General features: G+C 36.0%; 1 protein-coding gene across 14 annotated transcripts in view; it reads left to right on the forward strand.

Moving 5' to 3' along the window:
- Positions 1 to 17,092, forward strand: part of unc-13 — a 138,951-nt gene extending 121,859 nt beyond the window's left edge. For 13 of the 14 annotated variants that reach the window (XM_070112493.1, XM_070112503.1, XM_070112491.1 and 10 more), the window contains 9 exons: positions 12,289 to 12,570; positions 12,626 to 12,847; positions 12,904 to 13,070; positions 14,272 to 14,557; positions 14,640 to 14,997; positions 15,191 to 15,289; positions 15,416 to 15,578; positions 15,656 to 15,782; positions 16,173 to 17,092. In XM_070112493.1, the coding sequence (XP_069968594.1) occupies positions 12,289 to 12,570; positions 12,626 to 12,847; positions 12,904 to 13,070; positions 14,272 to 14,557; positions 14,640 to 14,997; positions 15,191 to 15,289; positions 15,416 to 15,578; positions 15,656 to 15,782; positions 16,173 to 16,334 (1,866 nt within the window). In that variant the 3' untranslated portion in view covers positions 16,335 to 17,092. Of the gene's footprint in view, positions 1 to 12,288; positions 12,571 to 12,625; positions 12,848 to 12,903; positions 13,071 to 14,271; positions 14,558 to 14,639; positions 14,998 to 15,190; positions 15,290 to 15,415; positions 15,579 to 15,655; positions 15,783 to 16,172 lie in introns of those variants that run through there. The other variant, XM_070112498.1, reaches the window with a different exon arrangement.

The raw sequence follows: 17,092 nt of genomic DNA on the forward strand, positions 1-17,092 counted from the left end.
AGGTTATGCAAATGGTTTGAAACGGTTTTCTGGCTTATCTTTAGTTCCTCAGCAATTAAATAAGTTAATTCGACGACAGGCCTCCCGACGCGTGGTGCATCTTTGACATCGAAATTACCGGAACGGAACCTAGCAAATCACTTTTGTGCTACACGTTCGTTTACAGTATCAGGCCCATAAACTAAATTAATGTTTTCAGCCGCTTTGGTTGCTTTTTCGCTTTGATCGAAGAAAATTTGTAAAATATAGCGAATTTTCTCTTGGTTGGTGTCCATCTTTGACGAGCGCTCACAACGAACTGAGTAAATTAATTTAAAAACTGTCAAAGACAAACTTTTAGCGCGAATAAACACGTTTTCAGCGCCGTATAGTATGACATGATGCGACACGTAACACTAGTACTATGGACAATAACGCCATCTTTTAGATAAAAACCGAACGAACTTTTTACTTGACCTAATATTTGGAATGCTAGCGGTGTTAACCAGCACAAACTGGGGATTATTAGATTTCTAAATGAAAAAACTATAAATGTAATGTTATTATCTGAAGAACATCTAAGAAATAAGAACAGTTGTCGAAATCTATTAAATCGCCATGCTTTAGAATCTCATGCTACAGCCCAGTTAAAAGCTACAACAATTAAAAAATCGCAGTAGTGACTTAAACCTGACGGCTATATACTGCCCATCTCGTTTTAAAATTGCAGATTGCCATTTAAAGACTTTTTTGGCTTACTAGGAAATAGATTTCTAACAGGTGGTGATTACAATTCTAAGCATATGTATTGGGGCTCACGTCTAATTAATTCGAAAGGAAGACAGCTGTATTACACTATTATGAATAGCCGCAATAATCTTGGCATAATATGTCCTGGACATACTGCTGTAAATAAAAATATAGATAGATGGCTTATAACTGTTGATATACATACAGTCAAAGACAAAAGTTTAAATACACCAATAAAATTTCACTTTTTATTGGAAAAAATTATTTTAACAAAAATGTAAGTGGGAAGTTTATAGTCAATTATTTACTTACATTGAAATTAAAAAAAAATTTCAATATAGCTTAGATAACTGTAAATTCAGCAAAAACATAAAATTACGCGGGACAAAAGTTTAAATACATTACATAGAGTTTCATATCGCGACTAAATTAAACTAAAATATAAGACATAAAATATATTTAGTATTTTGTTGTTCCACCTCGTGCTTCAATAACTGCTTTTAGACGGCGTGGCATAGATAGAACCAAATTTTCTGTTTCCGATGGCGCAATTTCCGACCATGCCTTTTTCAGAGCTTCTTTCAAGGATGTTTTGCTAGTTGAACACGCATTATCAATTTTCCGTGCCAATAGCTCCCAAACATGCTCAATCGGGTTCAAGTCTGGTGATTGTGGCGGACTATAGAGTTGACGAGGAGCATAATACAACAGCCAATCCTTCACCAAACCCGCGGTATGCTTAGGGTCATTGTCTTGTTGGAATATCCAAGAACTTCCGAGGCCTAAGCAATCCACCGAAGACTGCATATGTTGTTCCAAAATACTTTTGTAAACATATTTGTTCATTATACCATCGATAAACGTTAGATGTCCTACGCCAGCTGCTCCCATCGCTCCCCAAACCATGACGCTACCCCCCCCATGCTTAACGGTTGGTATTAAATTTTGGGTTTGATATGCTGTTTTTGTTTTACGCCAAATTTTTGTACGACCATCGCTTCCGAAAAGGTTGAACTTAAATTCGTCAGTAAACAGGACTCTTCTCCAAAAAGATTCATCCATATCCTTGTATTTGTTTGCAAATTCTAGACGAAGTTGCTTATTTTTCTCAGATATGAGAGGTTTTTTTCGTGGAACTCTGCTTTGATAGCTATTTTCCCGTAAGGCTCTTGCTACAGTTTTTGGGTGTACAGATTTACCAGAAGCTGCAGCGATGCTATCGGCTATCTTTGGAGCACTTATTTTGGGATTTTTTGTCACTTCTTTGATGATTAAACTAACATCTCGCCGAGAAAGCTTCCTTGGACGCCCAGACCTTGGCCTATTTTCCACGGATTTGTGCGTTTTGTACTTTCGAATAATATTTTGCACACTTACACAAGATATATTAAGGATTTTCCCTATATCTCAGTAAGATTTTCCATCTTGAAAATGTTTAATTATTAAATTTTTAACGCCACTCTCTATTTGTTTTCCTTTACCCATTTTTTTATTCTATGTCCACTTTTGGAGAAGAAATCGCTTCTAATACCGAATACAAATGTATAAGTTGCTAAATCATCGCATATAACGGCACTTTTTTCTGAAGAATTTGTGAAACATATGCGATGCGTATTTTTCAGTGGTTGTATTTAAACTTTTGTTCCGTGGAATTTTATGTTTCTGATGAATTAACCGCTATTTAAGCTACATTGGATGTTTTTTTTGGTTTCAATGTTAATAAATAATTTACTAAAATTAAACGTCATGCTTACATTTGCGTTAAAATGCTTTGTTTGCATAAAAAGTGATATTTTGTTGGTGTATTTAAACTTTTGTCTTTGACTGTATGTACTGACTTATTTTCTGATCATTCTCCTGTGCTAAAAAAAATACGCGAACTACCCTTGGTTGTATAACCAAAAGTGGGTTTAACATCCCATAGAATGAACTGCTTAAAATATAAAAAATGTATTAGTAGCCACATTAATATTAATTACAGAATAAACTCAGACAGAGATATTGACCAAAGCATAAGCGAATTTAATGAAATGATAACTAAAGCAGCTGTCTTAGCAACACCAAACCAAACTAATAACTATACCTGAATAGCAAGAGAATCGCTCTCCTTTTACATAGCTACAATTGAGGACGTAAACTAAGAAAAGCGCTGAAGTGTGTGGAAGAATACCGCACTGAAAATTATTTAAAGAAATTTAGCTCAAAATCAACCAACAAGCGAAACTCCCTTTGGAAAGCTCAAAAACACATTAAGCAGTCGGTAGATTTCCACATCCCCATAAGGGACGTGAGTGGTGATTGGGTTCGAAGTTGAAGAAAAAGCACTTTGCTTTGCAAACCATTATTATTATTGATTAAATATAAAGCAAAAGAGATAAATCCAAAAAGTCATCAGCACACGATAACATTACTCCAAAAATGGTAATCGAGCTATCAATTATTGCTGTAGTAATGCTCTCCTTGCTTTTTAATGCAATTTTCAGTTTTGGATATTATCCAAATTCTTGGAAAAAGTCGCAGATCATCATGATAGATAAACCCCAGAAAGACTTAACATAGGCGTCATCTTACAGGCCTCCTACCCTGTCTTCCCAAAATATTTAAAAAAGTGCTACTATCAAAGATGTCACCTACAACGCACCAATACTCTTATATACAGCAGACATTCCAACTGGTAATTACGTAATGATATCGACTTTTGCGGATGACACAGTTCTAGTATGCCGAAAGAAATGTCCCATCAGTTCGTCAAAGATACTAACCAACTAGCGAATACATGCAAACGAATAGAAGTATAAGCATGTTACGTTTTCATTAAGGCCAAAAATGTGTCAGCCGATTAAAATGAATACCACAAGCAAATGATGTAACTTATCTTGGCATTCACTTGGAAAGAAGGCTCACATGGAGAAAATATATAATATATCCAGTCAAATAACTAGCATGAACGTAGAAAAAGAAAATTTAAACTGGCTTTTAAATAAAAATTCTAAACCTAGCCTTGAAAATAAAGTTTTGTTATACGAAGCGGTAATAAAGCCGATTTGGATGTATGACATTCAACTGTGGGGTACGATCTGTGCAACTACATTGATATAATATTATATATAATAATACAGAGGTTCCAGTAAAAAAATCCTTAGAACTATAACAAGTTCACCGTGGTACATTCGAAATAAAAACATTCACAAAGATCTTGGTATTCATATGGTAAAAAAGAAGTAGAGGACAGCAGAAAGAATTATTAACTCAAACTCCGTAAACATCCAAATCCATTATCAAATGCCTTGCTACAGTCCTGTAACCAAACCCGCTTGAAAAGGAAAGCCTTCTAAAGAGCACCGTATCACCAAACAGGCTCAACTTGAACTTTGAGCTTACTTAGTTTTAATGTAAAGCCGTAAATATAACGCATTTTTCTTACATTTTTATTTCATCTATAAGTGCCGTATTTTTTAAATTACTTATTGTAATATCTTCAAATATTAGTTTTCATTTTCGTTTTCGGATATTTGCATGTGATTAAAGCTAACGATACTTTGTTTGAATATAAGTTCTTTATTATAACAAGTTTGATTGCTTACATTGATAGAAAAATTATTAAAATTTACTAAATAGTTGCCAGTTAATTTATGTGTTCTGTTACAATCATGAAAAGAGTCGGTTTTTACTTGATTTTTTACGAGTATAATTCCTGGCTTTATATCTATAATTTCTAATGCATTATTAAAAATTTATATACAATTTTTCTTTATAAAGCAGTTTTTTTACGGCTTTAAGTTCTGCAAAAGTTATGTAGTTTGGGGTTCAAATAAAAGATCCCTATTATTTTCGTTTCCAATGGGTAACATACAAGATAATTAATTGGAAGAGAGATAGAATTTTTCGGTATTTTTGTTGCGAATATGATTTCTCTAATACTATCAATAAGAGTGCGCAGTTTAGTGTTTTGCAGTTTATTGAAATTTATTCCGAACTTAGTTATTTCTTCATTTTTCAACATGTGTCCGAAAAAAAATCCTAACTTTGATGCAGCTGCATATGTTTTCCTGGATGTGTTCAATATTGTCTTGTACAATTTTTAGTTTTAGTCTGAAGTAAGTGAATAGAATACGCCTTTGTATTTCGTTGTTAACACTATTAATACTATTTAATTTCGAAATTATTAAATTACGGTCACTCTCTATGATAGACTTGAGTTTAGTGAATGAGTTAAATATGTATTAATGCTTATTTGACTTTAAATAATTGCATTAAGGTTATTTGTATCTATTGAACTCAGATGCTCTTCTTTTTCTTGGCTGTCATTGTCATCCATAGTGCCGAATAACCATTTTTGAGCTGTTCAAAAAATGTTCATTAGGCCACTTCACTGTCTGTGTGGTATTAAGGTTAAAGCTTTACTTTTTATAGTGTTAAGTTACACTTCCAAAATTTGTGTTTTTTCTTGTAGACAAGCATGTTGTATAATTTTGTGAATTGTGTCGGTTATACCTAATATTTCCTCTAATTTTGTTCTTTGTATGTAGTATTGTGTCCAAGATTGGTTTCGATCTTCTCAATTGTGAAATCGGTTGCCGTCAGTGCCAGTAGTATTATCAACGAGCTAAGGATCCACTTCACCCCTCCTGTTCCGTTGAGACTCCTGATTTTCTGAATAAGTAAGGTATGTTGGGAATCTGCAAACGGCAGTTTCCAGGCCTATAGGAGGGCCGGCTTTTACAATAGTCATTTTAAAGTGCACCTAGCCTGCTGGCATATCTACCAATTAGCAGAGTTCTTATGTCATCCCTGTTGAATTTGTATAGTCGGTTTGTGCGGCCCATGTTCCATTCCTGTCATGTGTGCCTGCATGTTTGCAAGTCAGGGACTGATTCCACTGACACTCGGCTATGTTAATGACAGGTTTGTCGATTAAGTATCTACAAGTAGCCAGAGGCATATATGTATATGTCCTCCTTACCATGATATAGTTGTAGGGCGGTGCCTATTCTGGCTAGTTCATTTGCTTCGCATTTACCGGGAATATCACTATGGCCTGGAACCCATTGCAGGTTTGTCATCAAAAAGGATGTTAGATCCTCTAAGAGATCAAGACATTATTTCACTATCTTTGACAAAACCATAGGACACTTCAGTGATTTCAAAGCCGCTTGGCTATTCGTATATATAAGTATGCTCCTTGTTGTGAGCAAACTTTTTGTCAGAACAACAAGGCTTTCTTTGATTTCTGTGAAATCCGTGTGGAAGGCACTGCAGTGGTCTGGTAACCGGAAGGCGATTTTGGTTTTTAATTTTGCTGAAAAGACCACCTCACACTCGATTATCTAGTTTGGACCCATCTGTATAGATCCTAATCCCTGCATTCCTGTCCACCTCGTCCCTTTCCCACTCTTCTGCGGTAGATACTTCCTTCATCCTATCACCTAAGTTTGGATTCCATTAAAACTTCCCGTCTAAAATTAGTCCTAAATAGCTTGCCTTATCTCCAATTGTTAGTCTGCTACCATTTAATACTGACGCCGTAACTTCTGTAGTATTGTGTTTCCTGGTGAACAATACTAGCTCCGTCTTACTAGCATTAACCGAAAATGCCACATCGTCAGCGTAGGCCACAACATGTACTACCTTCTTCTCTAGTGCTCTAGATGCTCGTACAGAGATGTCCAGATCCTTAAGCGCGCTCCGTATGGCCCTAGGCTAGATATTATTGAAAGCACCTTCTATATCTAAGAAGGCAGTTAGAGTATTCTTTAACTTCCAGAGATTTTTCAATTCCCGCCACCACTGAGCTTAGTTCTGCGCAACAGCCATTTTTTCTGGTTTTAGTTTGTTTCTTATGTGTATTTTTAGTAGCCTTTCCAACGTTTGTAGGAGGGATGAGGAGATTGAAATCCTTTTAACTTATATGTGAGCTTTTGCCCGCCTTAGGTATGTATATTACCTTGACTTTCCTGCTTAACGAAGGAATATAGTTTAATTGCAGCGCCCCCTTAAGAATGGTTACTAGCCAATCTATTATGTAATTATGCGACTGCTGTAATTGAGCCGGGAATAAACCTCCTGGTCCCGGCGACTTGAAAGGCTTGAAGCTATATCGATTTATCCATTGTCTTGTGTATACTCCACTGCATGGTTTTCAGAGCTACCTTGGAAGTGGGTATTTTTTTTATATTACTAGGCCTAGAGACTCTTCACTGGATACCGTCCGGCTGTGGTCTGGCTTATGAAGATATCCAATACCACCGATTGTGCCATTCTTTTTTTAAGTCGAGACGCGTCCGCCGTATTTTCGATATCATTGCAAAAAGATTCCCAAGAACTTCTTTCTTCTATCATCCTTTTGTATGACCTGAAGATGTTGTAATAATTATCCCAATCTACCTCGCCTTGGGATAGCTTAGCTAAATTGAATTGCTTTCTGCAGTCTTTCTGTAATTTTTTAAGTTCGGGAAACCACCATGGGGGCCTAATTCTCCCCTACTTCGTGTTATTGGACAAGCCACCTCTAATGCTTGCCGGCAAGATTCGGTGAATCGTTTAACGAGGATGTCTAGGTTCTCCTTGCTTTTGGGCTAAAACGGCACCATAGGGAGACGGTTTTTCAACTTTTGCATGTGCACCAGCCAGTTGATTTTCCAATGATTCCTAAAGTTGTTGACTCCATCTGCCCTTTCCTCAATAAAACATTCAATATATCGGTGATCCGAAAAGGAGTGTTCTTCAAGAACCTTCCATTGGGTTACCCTGTTAAGCAGTTCTTCCGACACAAGTGTGATATTTAGTACTTCTTGTCGGATTCTTGTGATAAAAGTTGGCATACTGCTTTTATTACACAACAAAATCTTAGTGTCTAGGAAGTATTTAAGGAGACACTCACCTCTGTCATTGACATCTGTGCTGCCTCAGCTTGTATGGTGCTCGTTAGAGTCACAGCCAAGAGTTAGTTAGAGTAACTTGACACCAAGCGGTAACTACTTGCGCCCATTTCCCAGCTTACTGCTGTTGTGTCATGGTTGCTATACCGATGTAACATAAAAACGTGAAGGTTTTCTTTGCCATTATACATGCTCTGGCTTTACCCTCACAATTAGCCATATATAGCTTGTAGTTCGGTGTCCTCAGTCCGCATATACGCCCTCCATGAACTCATGACTGCTGAATGAGGAAAAACCCAGGATAGTATATTTCCACGCGCAACTAGAGGTACTGAAGCTAGTTTACTGTGATGGAGATTAGTTTGTTGAAGAAGCATTAACAATTGTTATATCTGCATCTTCCTGAGAGTCACTTAAGAGCTCTCTCTTTCAGAAGGTCTCAAACCTTTAATTGATCTTCCTCGACTTCGCCCATCTCATTTTCTTATGCTAGGTGGTCTGCAGCATCGTCATCCGACTTGTAGGTCGTGATTTTCACCTTCGGGAATCAATAATTGACCTCCCCGCCACTTTTTGCGTGCGATTAGATGGACTCCTTTGTAAGTAACAGCAGAATCTGCATCCTGGCCCTTTTGGTCTCTACGTCAGATTCTGCTACGCGGTCCTCGAAGGCTTTGACAAATTTCCACCCCTCCGTAGGCAGACTCGGATTGCAGGCTCTCATGAGCTGCATAATCTAGTCCGCCTGTGATGGTGTAGCCGAGATCCAGACCCATGCCCTTGGTCTGGACGGGTCCCTTTTGTCTACCACTACAAATTTAGCTCCGGGATACACCTCCCTTACCTTTGTTATAACAGCTTTAAAGAGCACGACCGATCTCTCGTCATTTTGATCTGACCTTGGCACCTGCCGGCATCTGTGATTGCTTAATAACATCTTCACCGCCTCATTTGTCAGCGCAGCTTGCACCTATTTTCATTGGGCTCCGGGAATTCTTCTTTCGGGATCTCCCTCATCCAGTACTCCAATAGTAATTCGGTTTCAGGCCACATCGGCAAATGATTTTGTGGGCGCTACACTCTTCGTCTTTGGTCTCTTGGCTGACGGCTTGGCTTCTTCAGCTGACCTCTGTTGCTTGGCTGCCGTTACTGGCGGTTCAAGATTAAAGTTTGATATGACTGCTCTCACGCAGTCAATTGATTCCTGGAGCTCCTTTGTTAGCTCCTCCTTGGTTGGCGGTTGCTATTCCACTTTTCACAGTAGTTATGTGCCGTATACCTTGCCTTCGACGGGTCTTGAATTTGGCATCTTCCCCCTCCGCCTGCTTACAGCCGTGCTTTGGCTGCAAGGTTTGGATCCGGCTGCTTCCAGTACTACTACTTTCATGAAGCTAGGCTTGGCTTCTGCCTCTTTATTAGTGCTTGCCTTTTCGCCAGGACCAAGCTTCGCTCCTGTCCTTATGCTGGTTGCTTTCAGGCTCGTACCGAACGCTGCCCTCTTTTGGGAACAACTCCCTCCAGCTTTGTTATAGGAGATGCGGGCTCATTTAAATTTGTGTTCGTTATTTTGTTTTTATTGTTCAGGCTCATAATAGGTCCCACGAGTGTAGGAGAAAGTATGTCCGCTTGCGAATAGCCCCCGCTACGCAAGTGAGGCTGTCTTTTTACAGAGGGCGCCAGGTATCCGTATGCTCCGTTCGAGACTGGACTATTTAAGGACCCCTAGTTAGGATGATCCTCGGCACGGGACCCATGAAACCTTGAACCTGCCCTTTTTTATACCTCCGACCATAGTAAGACTCCTTATCTGTATGCTGTGCTGTTACCAGCCCGTCCTTGCTTACGTCGTGAAACTGCGGTATATATTACCAGACGGCACCCATGGGGGATTTCTGCCAACCCTGTTTTTTCTAAGGTGTAATAGGCTAATCTAAGCGAATTTATATTTCCCGCATAGATTATTGCCGATAAATGTTGCAATATGTCACACAACTTTTTTTTTTAAATTAAGGACTCGTTAATATTTGGTGAATACTCCAACGGTTTATCCGGGTCCTCATTATACTTAGAATTAAGTTTGTCTAGGATATTTTTCAAATTATTATAGTATTGGCTTACATTATAATTTTTCGTGGATATGGCTCGGTGAAGAAGTTGATTATATGTCTCGCGAACTCCAAACCATATCACATCAAAACAGAGCTGATAAAGAATGTTCTGTTTTGATATCATGTTGCCGCCGCACTCAATGTTTGGATGACCCGGAGTGTTGGCCCCTGTATTTTAGTTTTGACGTGCCTTTCCAGGATATATTGTTGCATCGCTATGTTGTCATTGTAGAAAAGAAGAATTAAGTCGACTTCCCTCAGGAATGATGTGAGGTCATTTTCTCCATCGCCAAAGTATGGGCGGATTCTCGCTGCTTCTTTAATTAATACGATTACGGGCAGTTGCTGCTGTTCTTGAAGGTTTACCATTGTAGCTTGTTCAAAATTAAGTTTAATCAGAGTTGCACTAATATTCGTTTCCTGTTTTTCTTTGTTACAGATTTGTTTTTTTTTATTGTATGTGTGTTTCCTTATAGTTGAATACAGTCACTTGCACTTACGTGTAGCACTTTTGGCACAATAATATTTTTTAGGGAATTTGTTGTTAATAATTTTATTGTTTAACTTTCTTAATATTCTTAGGAATATTTTAAACTTATTTGTACGCGCTTTCTTCTGAAAAGGGCCCGTGGTTCTTTACAATTCTTTAGTATTGTTTGCCGTTCGATTGCGGCAAAAATGTAGACTGAACTTCTGTTCAATTTACAGAGAAACGCAATTTATCACTTCAATGTGTAAATTTATTCTGATTTTGGTTTAAAACGAAATTTCATAGGCTAAGTCTTACTTTCATTGCAAACATATTTCTTTTTTGGTGTTACGGCTTTTGTACTTATTTAAACGTTTATTGCATATAAATGATGGTGTAACGAATTTTGTGTATGTCGGAATATTAATTTATTATTTCCGGGTAATCTAATTTTGTATATGAATATTATTTATTATGCCGCAATGATTTTTGTACTTGTGTGTATGTATTTGTGTATAGCATTGCAGCAACGATATTTGAAATGTTATCCCAGTGCACTGGTTTTTTGTAATATGACCACCGTTGTAGAAAGTGCCGCAAAAAGGGAATTATAAAATATGAAATTTGTTAAGTGCCATATTGTGACACATTTGTTTGCCACTTTGCAATAAATTGGAAGTGTGGCTGGCATACGTTGTAAACATGCTTTGGTTATGTTTATGCAGCTCACTGGCTTGCAACGATGGCAAAGTAACTTCTTCGTGGCGTGCGATAGTTCGTACTCTATCGATGCAAAGCATGTTTGATTCCGCATGCCGCTACTTTTCGCGCCACACGCGTGGAAAAATTGCTAGTAGAAAGCGCGAGAGACAAAGTTGCAAAATTTGACAAAATCACAGATTTGAACGGCGAAATTTATAAATTAGTAACTAAAGAGCCTAATGTTCATAAGTGATAATAGTTGCAAATTGAAAACAAATTATTAAAAATCATAAAATAGAAAAAGGCGTATAACTCATTGGAAAGCTGAGAAAAAATCGTAAGCGTTAGGCCGATTAGTTATTTTTATAATGAAATATTTTTCTTCGCTTACGCAAATACTTAAAGGTTGAAATTTTGAAAACTCATAACTCCAAAATATTTTATTTTGAGTCGAAATAAAAAATAGGTGTTCAATTATTTGCCTCAAAGACCAAAAAAAATGTTTCGCTCGAGAACTAATTTTGAATGTAAATTTTGGATGGAATGACCCATTTACTTGTATACATAAATGATCAGCGTAACAAGCTTAGTCGACTTGGATATGTCCGTCTGTCTATCCGTCTGTCCGTCCGTTTGTCTTTATCTATGCGAACTAGTCCCTCAGTTTTTGAGATATCGATCTGAAATATTGCACCCTTCCGTTTCTCAACAAAAAGCTGCTCATTTGTCGGAACGGCCGATATCGGGCTACTGCAGCATAGAGATGCCAAACAAAATTAACGATGTTAATAATGTGCTTGTATGGAAAGCTATTTTATTTGACCAGATATCTGCAAGAAATTTGGCATGTGTTTTTTCTTAAAGCAATGGTGGGATCTCCAAAGCAATTGTTCAGATCGGATTACTATAGCTCATAGCTGCCATACAAACAGAACGATCAAAATCCAGTGCTTGTATTGAAGACGTTTTCACTTGTAGAGAAATCTTCATGAAATTTGGCATGGGTTATTGTCTAGGGCAATTATGCAATTTTGAAGAAATTGTTCAGATCCAGTAACTATAGCTGCCATAGAAACTGACCGATCAAGGTTCCCGGTAGGTATTTTTTTGTAGTTGTGATGGGTATTATAAATATATAGGAGTTAGCGTTTGTTCTTGTTCTTTCATATCTTTGTGTGTCACAGATATATATAATACAGTTGTGTGCGCTTCCCAATAAATTGTGTATATAATTGTTTAAGGGAGTGGGCATGGTTATATTTTGATAGCCAATTTCCCGACAATTAATACCGATAAACCAACTATTATGATTGAGTTCTAAATTTTGAGAAATGTATACAGAACATAAATTTCCTCAATTACTTGGCCATTATTATGTATTTATTAATTCCTAATTTATTAGCTATCTGCAGCGACGATGTGGAGTCTATTCGCTGTCGATATGAAGTATGCATTAGAAGAACACGAACAGCATCGCCTTTGTAAATCGTCGGCATATATGAATCTACATTTTCGTGTAAAATGGCTCTACAGCAATTATGTTAAAGAGGTGCCACCATATAAGGGTGCTGTTCCCGAATATCCAGCCTGGTTTGAGCCTTTCGTCATGCAATGGTTAAACGAAAATGATGACGTATCCTTAGAATATTTGCATGGTGCATTCAACCGTGATAAGAAAGATGGGGTGAATGCCGAAAAACACATATTAATCTTAATAATTACTTTGTTTCTAATTACAGTTCCAAAAGAGTAGTGAGCATGCCTTATTTTCCAACTCAGTTGTTGACGTATTTACACAGTTGACACAGTGTTTCGATGTTGTTAGCAAACTCGAGTGTCCGGATCCAGAAATCTGGAAGCGTTACATGAGGCGTTTTGCTAAAACAATCGTAAAAGTACTGATTGCATATGCCGATATCGTCAAGAAAGAGTTTCCTGATCATATGAAAGATGAAAGAATTGTAGGTAAAAATTGTCTATGGATACTATTAAATTATGTAATAAAAATATTTAATAGGCATGCATACTTATGAATAATATACAGCAACTGAGGGTTCAATTAGAAAAAATGTTCGAATCAATGGGTGGAGATAAGCTGGAGGAAGATGCTGCGAATATACTTAAAGAATTACAACAGAACCTAAATATGGCTTTAGATGACTTGGCATCCCAGTTCGCTGTCAGGTATGATTTCATATTTTTCAAGAGATGATCTTGATCCTGATACTTTAAGTCTTTCAAACAGCTTCTGAACAACCTGAGAATTTAACATTTTTTTTCAATATGCCAATTCCTAACGCACTTATCTACTTACCCAAGAAATTTAATTGTTATCACTATCTTACTTAACTGAAAAAGCACAGTTAGATCTACTTTTGTGTTAATTGCCCCGCTTGTGCAGTTTCAACTAAGGAGTAGTATTTGTAATATAGTTTTGTCACTATTACTGACATAAATCGCACATTTTCTGCTGTCTTCTACAAAGTTGTGTCTCTTTATCTGAAAAAACATGAGTTCAGTAATCTGTATTATTTGAAATGTGTCACTTTCGATGAAATAGTTGTGAGTATCATACTCTTTTTCGATGTCGAACTCAAAAGTGTCTCTTAATTTTTCTGTTAAACTGGAAAATCAATAATATTTGAGTAAGACGCTCTTTGAAGAAGGTATTCTATCTACTTTATGGACGACGATATATTAGCAATATTTTTTGCTCCTCCTGAACATATTTCATTTTTCGAGTTGTGACTCTTTTGTAGTTAGTGTGCGATATGTTCCTTACACATTTAACAGTTTCTCTACACATTACGTTCAAATAACGGTCTGACTATACGTCAGTGCTACGGATAACTTAAATACGTTTTGAGATATGTTGATGAACCTAAGTAAAACGAAGGACGATCACACAATTGAGGGCTTAATTATGGGGCATTCAAAGCTAATTAAGTCTTTCTTTGACCTACCGATCGATTCAATACTGAAAATGTTAATGAATACATAAGGTGGCTTAGTTAAATATATGAAATTGGTTTAAATCTCACTCTGGTCCCTTACCGGAAATATTAACCCAAATCTTCACTTGCCCCATTTTACGAGATCTCTTAAAGTGAATTATTGAATAATATTTCCTGTCTGCAGCATAAGTAAATTGGTATCGAAAATGTCTGCAATTTGTCTGCATATAAGATATATACTACTTTGTATTTTATTTTTGATACTACATCTTTTATACTCTTTTAAACGTTGTTTTAACGACTTTTGCCGGCTCCTCCTCTTTAATTCGTACAATTTGAGAGTCCTTTTAGTGTACATTTTTTTTTGTTGTATTTAGGCCCCGTCTTATTTGCTATATTTTCATAAATTCTTACATTTTTCTCTGTGACAGCCTTGAGCCGCGTATAACACAGTCCGTACGAGAGTTAGGAGATCTCCTGCTTTCTGTTAAAGGAGGTAATAATATGAATTTCAATCAAGCAGCGCAAGGAAATGTTGTTGCAGTTGAAGCTGATGAGGTCCTCCGACCACTGATGGATTTGCTAGATGGTTCATTAACCCTTTATGCTCAATCCTGTGAAAAAACTGTACTTAAACGGTTGCTCAAAGAGCTATGGAAAATTGTTATGCGCATTTTGGAGAAGACGATCGTGTTACCTCCAATGACTGATAAAAGCGTAAGCACAAAATAAAATGCTAAAACTCTCAATCCTCTAATTTTACTAACGATTATCCATAATTCCAAATTTACATTTACAGATGATGTTCAAACACCTAACGGATAATGCTAAGAACCTTGCTTCGAATGCCAAAATTGAAGATATGGGTAGATTATTCAAAAGTCATATGTCTGGCAAACAAGATGTTAAGAGTGCTCTTAGTGGTGTTATGGATATTTCCAAGGAGGTCGAAAAAAATTTGTCACCTAAACAATGTGCTGTATTAGATGTTGCCTTAGATACCATCAAGCAATATTTCCATGCTGCTGGTAATGGACTGAAAAAAACATTTCTTGAGAAGTCGCCAGAGTTACAAAGTTTACGATACGCTTTAAGCTTATACACTCAAATGACGGACACACTTATTAAGACTTTTATCTCCAGCCAAGTTCATGAAAGTGAGTAAATATTTTTAAACTAGCAAAAATACACTTGAACATATACAAGTATTTAAAAATGTTATTGTATATAATGTTTGTGTACATCCTATGTAGTTTAAGTTAGAGAACGTAGTATTACAAGAGTTCAGTAATTTCGTTTGAGGAGTAAAAAAACCATACAAAATTTTTACTCATTAATATCTTATTCCAGTTGATCCTGAAAATCAAGAGGAAAGTGTTGGTGAAATATCGGTACAAATTGATCTCTTCTCACATCCCGGCACCGGCGAGCACAAAGTTAATGTAAAAGGTACAAAAATAAAGCAAGTAAAAAATGATAACGAAAACACAGTAAAGTTATGAAAATATACTTAAATGTAATGTTTACTCAAATATAGAGATAAGGCTTATGTGTTCATTCGTTCGTTATTTCTAGTTGTCGCTGCAAATGATATAAAATGGCAAATTGCGTCAGGGATGTTTCGTCCATTTATTGAAATTAATTTGATCGGACCACATTTACAGGATAGGAAACGTAAATTTGCAACAAAGTCCAAGTCGAACAATTGGTCGCCAAAATATAATGAAACATTTAATTTGTAAGGATTAATTTATATATTTTCAACTATTCAAGCTTTATATGAATAAAACGCATATTTTATCCTGATATACGCAGCACAATTGGCAACGAGGAGCAGTTGGAGTTTTTTGAATTGCATATCTGTGTTAAAGACTACTGCTTTGCTAGAGAAGACCGCCTAGTAGGTGTTGCTGTAATACCATTAAAAGACATATCGGAAAAGGTAAAAAATTTGATATTCTATATTCTATTTAATTTCTTTACAAGGCTTAATATTTATATATACATACATATTTCTGCACTTACATTGTTGTTAGTGGTATTAACTATTTTTACAGCAGTAGGTTTAGTTAGAACCGATTGTATAATTTTTCTGCTCTCTGACCATATATATATAAGAGCTTTGTTCACCTAACGGTTGTTTATCACACCTAAAACTAATCGATATGGATGTGTATTATATATTTTGCAGGACGATTCACTCATAATTTCGTTGAATATTGAATTCATATGCAAATTTTTTTAGTATTAAAAACTCCCAATTATTGAAAATATGCGCCCGCGTTTGAGAGAGAGAGTTTTGATCAATTTTGTATCGTTTTAAAATTTTTAGGGTTCGGTTGCTTGTTGGCTACCCCTGCAGCGTCGTATACACATGGACGAGACGGGTTGGACGATTTTACGCATTTTATCACAACGTAATAATGATGAGGTCGCCAAAGAGTTTGTGAAACTTAAATCAGAAATACGCCAGGAACCTCTAGTTGGGACATAACTCAGTTAGAAAAACCAGAAAAACGTGCTGTACTAATTAAAATAAATATTTATTTAATTAGGTAAGCTGAAAGATAGTATTTAATGTAAAAAATATTAATTGTTGTACATGCATATACATAATTATAAAAATATTGCAAATAAATAGTATGTTATATATATAAAATAAATAATATTAAATGTAATACTGTATGTTACTGCAAGCTTATTAGTATTATTATCTGAACAATGCAAACAATACTTATATTCTGCTTCATCATAACCGAACAGATATATCACATTAACAATAATAATAATTCTTACTGTTACAATAATGAATGGTTTTAAATTGTAATTGCTGCACACTATTAAAACATAAAAACCAAATATACAATATTTAGCAATATACAATAGCTTAACATTATATAATAACGAAATTCGTAAGAATTATGTCTTTATTAGCAAAATTAATATCTAAATGAGTTATGGTATCCATTAACAAAATCAAACAACTACCATAAATACATAGTAAACTATACCGCGCTGATCCTCTGATCCGAGGTGGTGGTCGTAACCGGAAAAAACCAATTTTGTTTGATGTACGCTTTTGATAAATTTTTGCTTAGTTATATTTTGAAATTTTTTGGCAAACAACCATATCTGCCAAATAAAAATTTTCACAATCCACAAAAATATTATATAAACGTTTTTTGTTAATAATAAATATCCTATGTCCCTTCTAATACCATTTGGATTATGGTGTACAAAGTTTCATGATAA

The sequence above is a fragment of the Bactrocera oleae genome, chromosome X (genome assembly GCF_042242935.1).
Source record: "Bactrocera oleae isolate idBacOlea1 chromosome X, idBacOlea1, whole genome shotgun sequence".
Taxonomy (NCBI): Eukaryota; Metazoa; Arthropoda; class Insecta; order Diptera; family Tephritidae; genus Bactrocera; species Bactrocera oleae.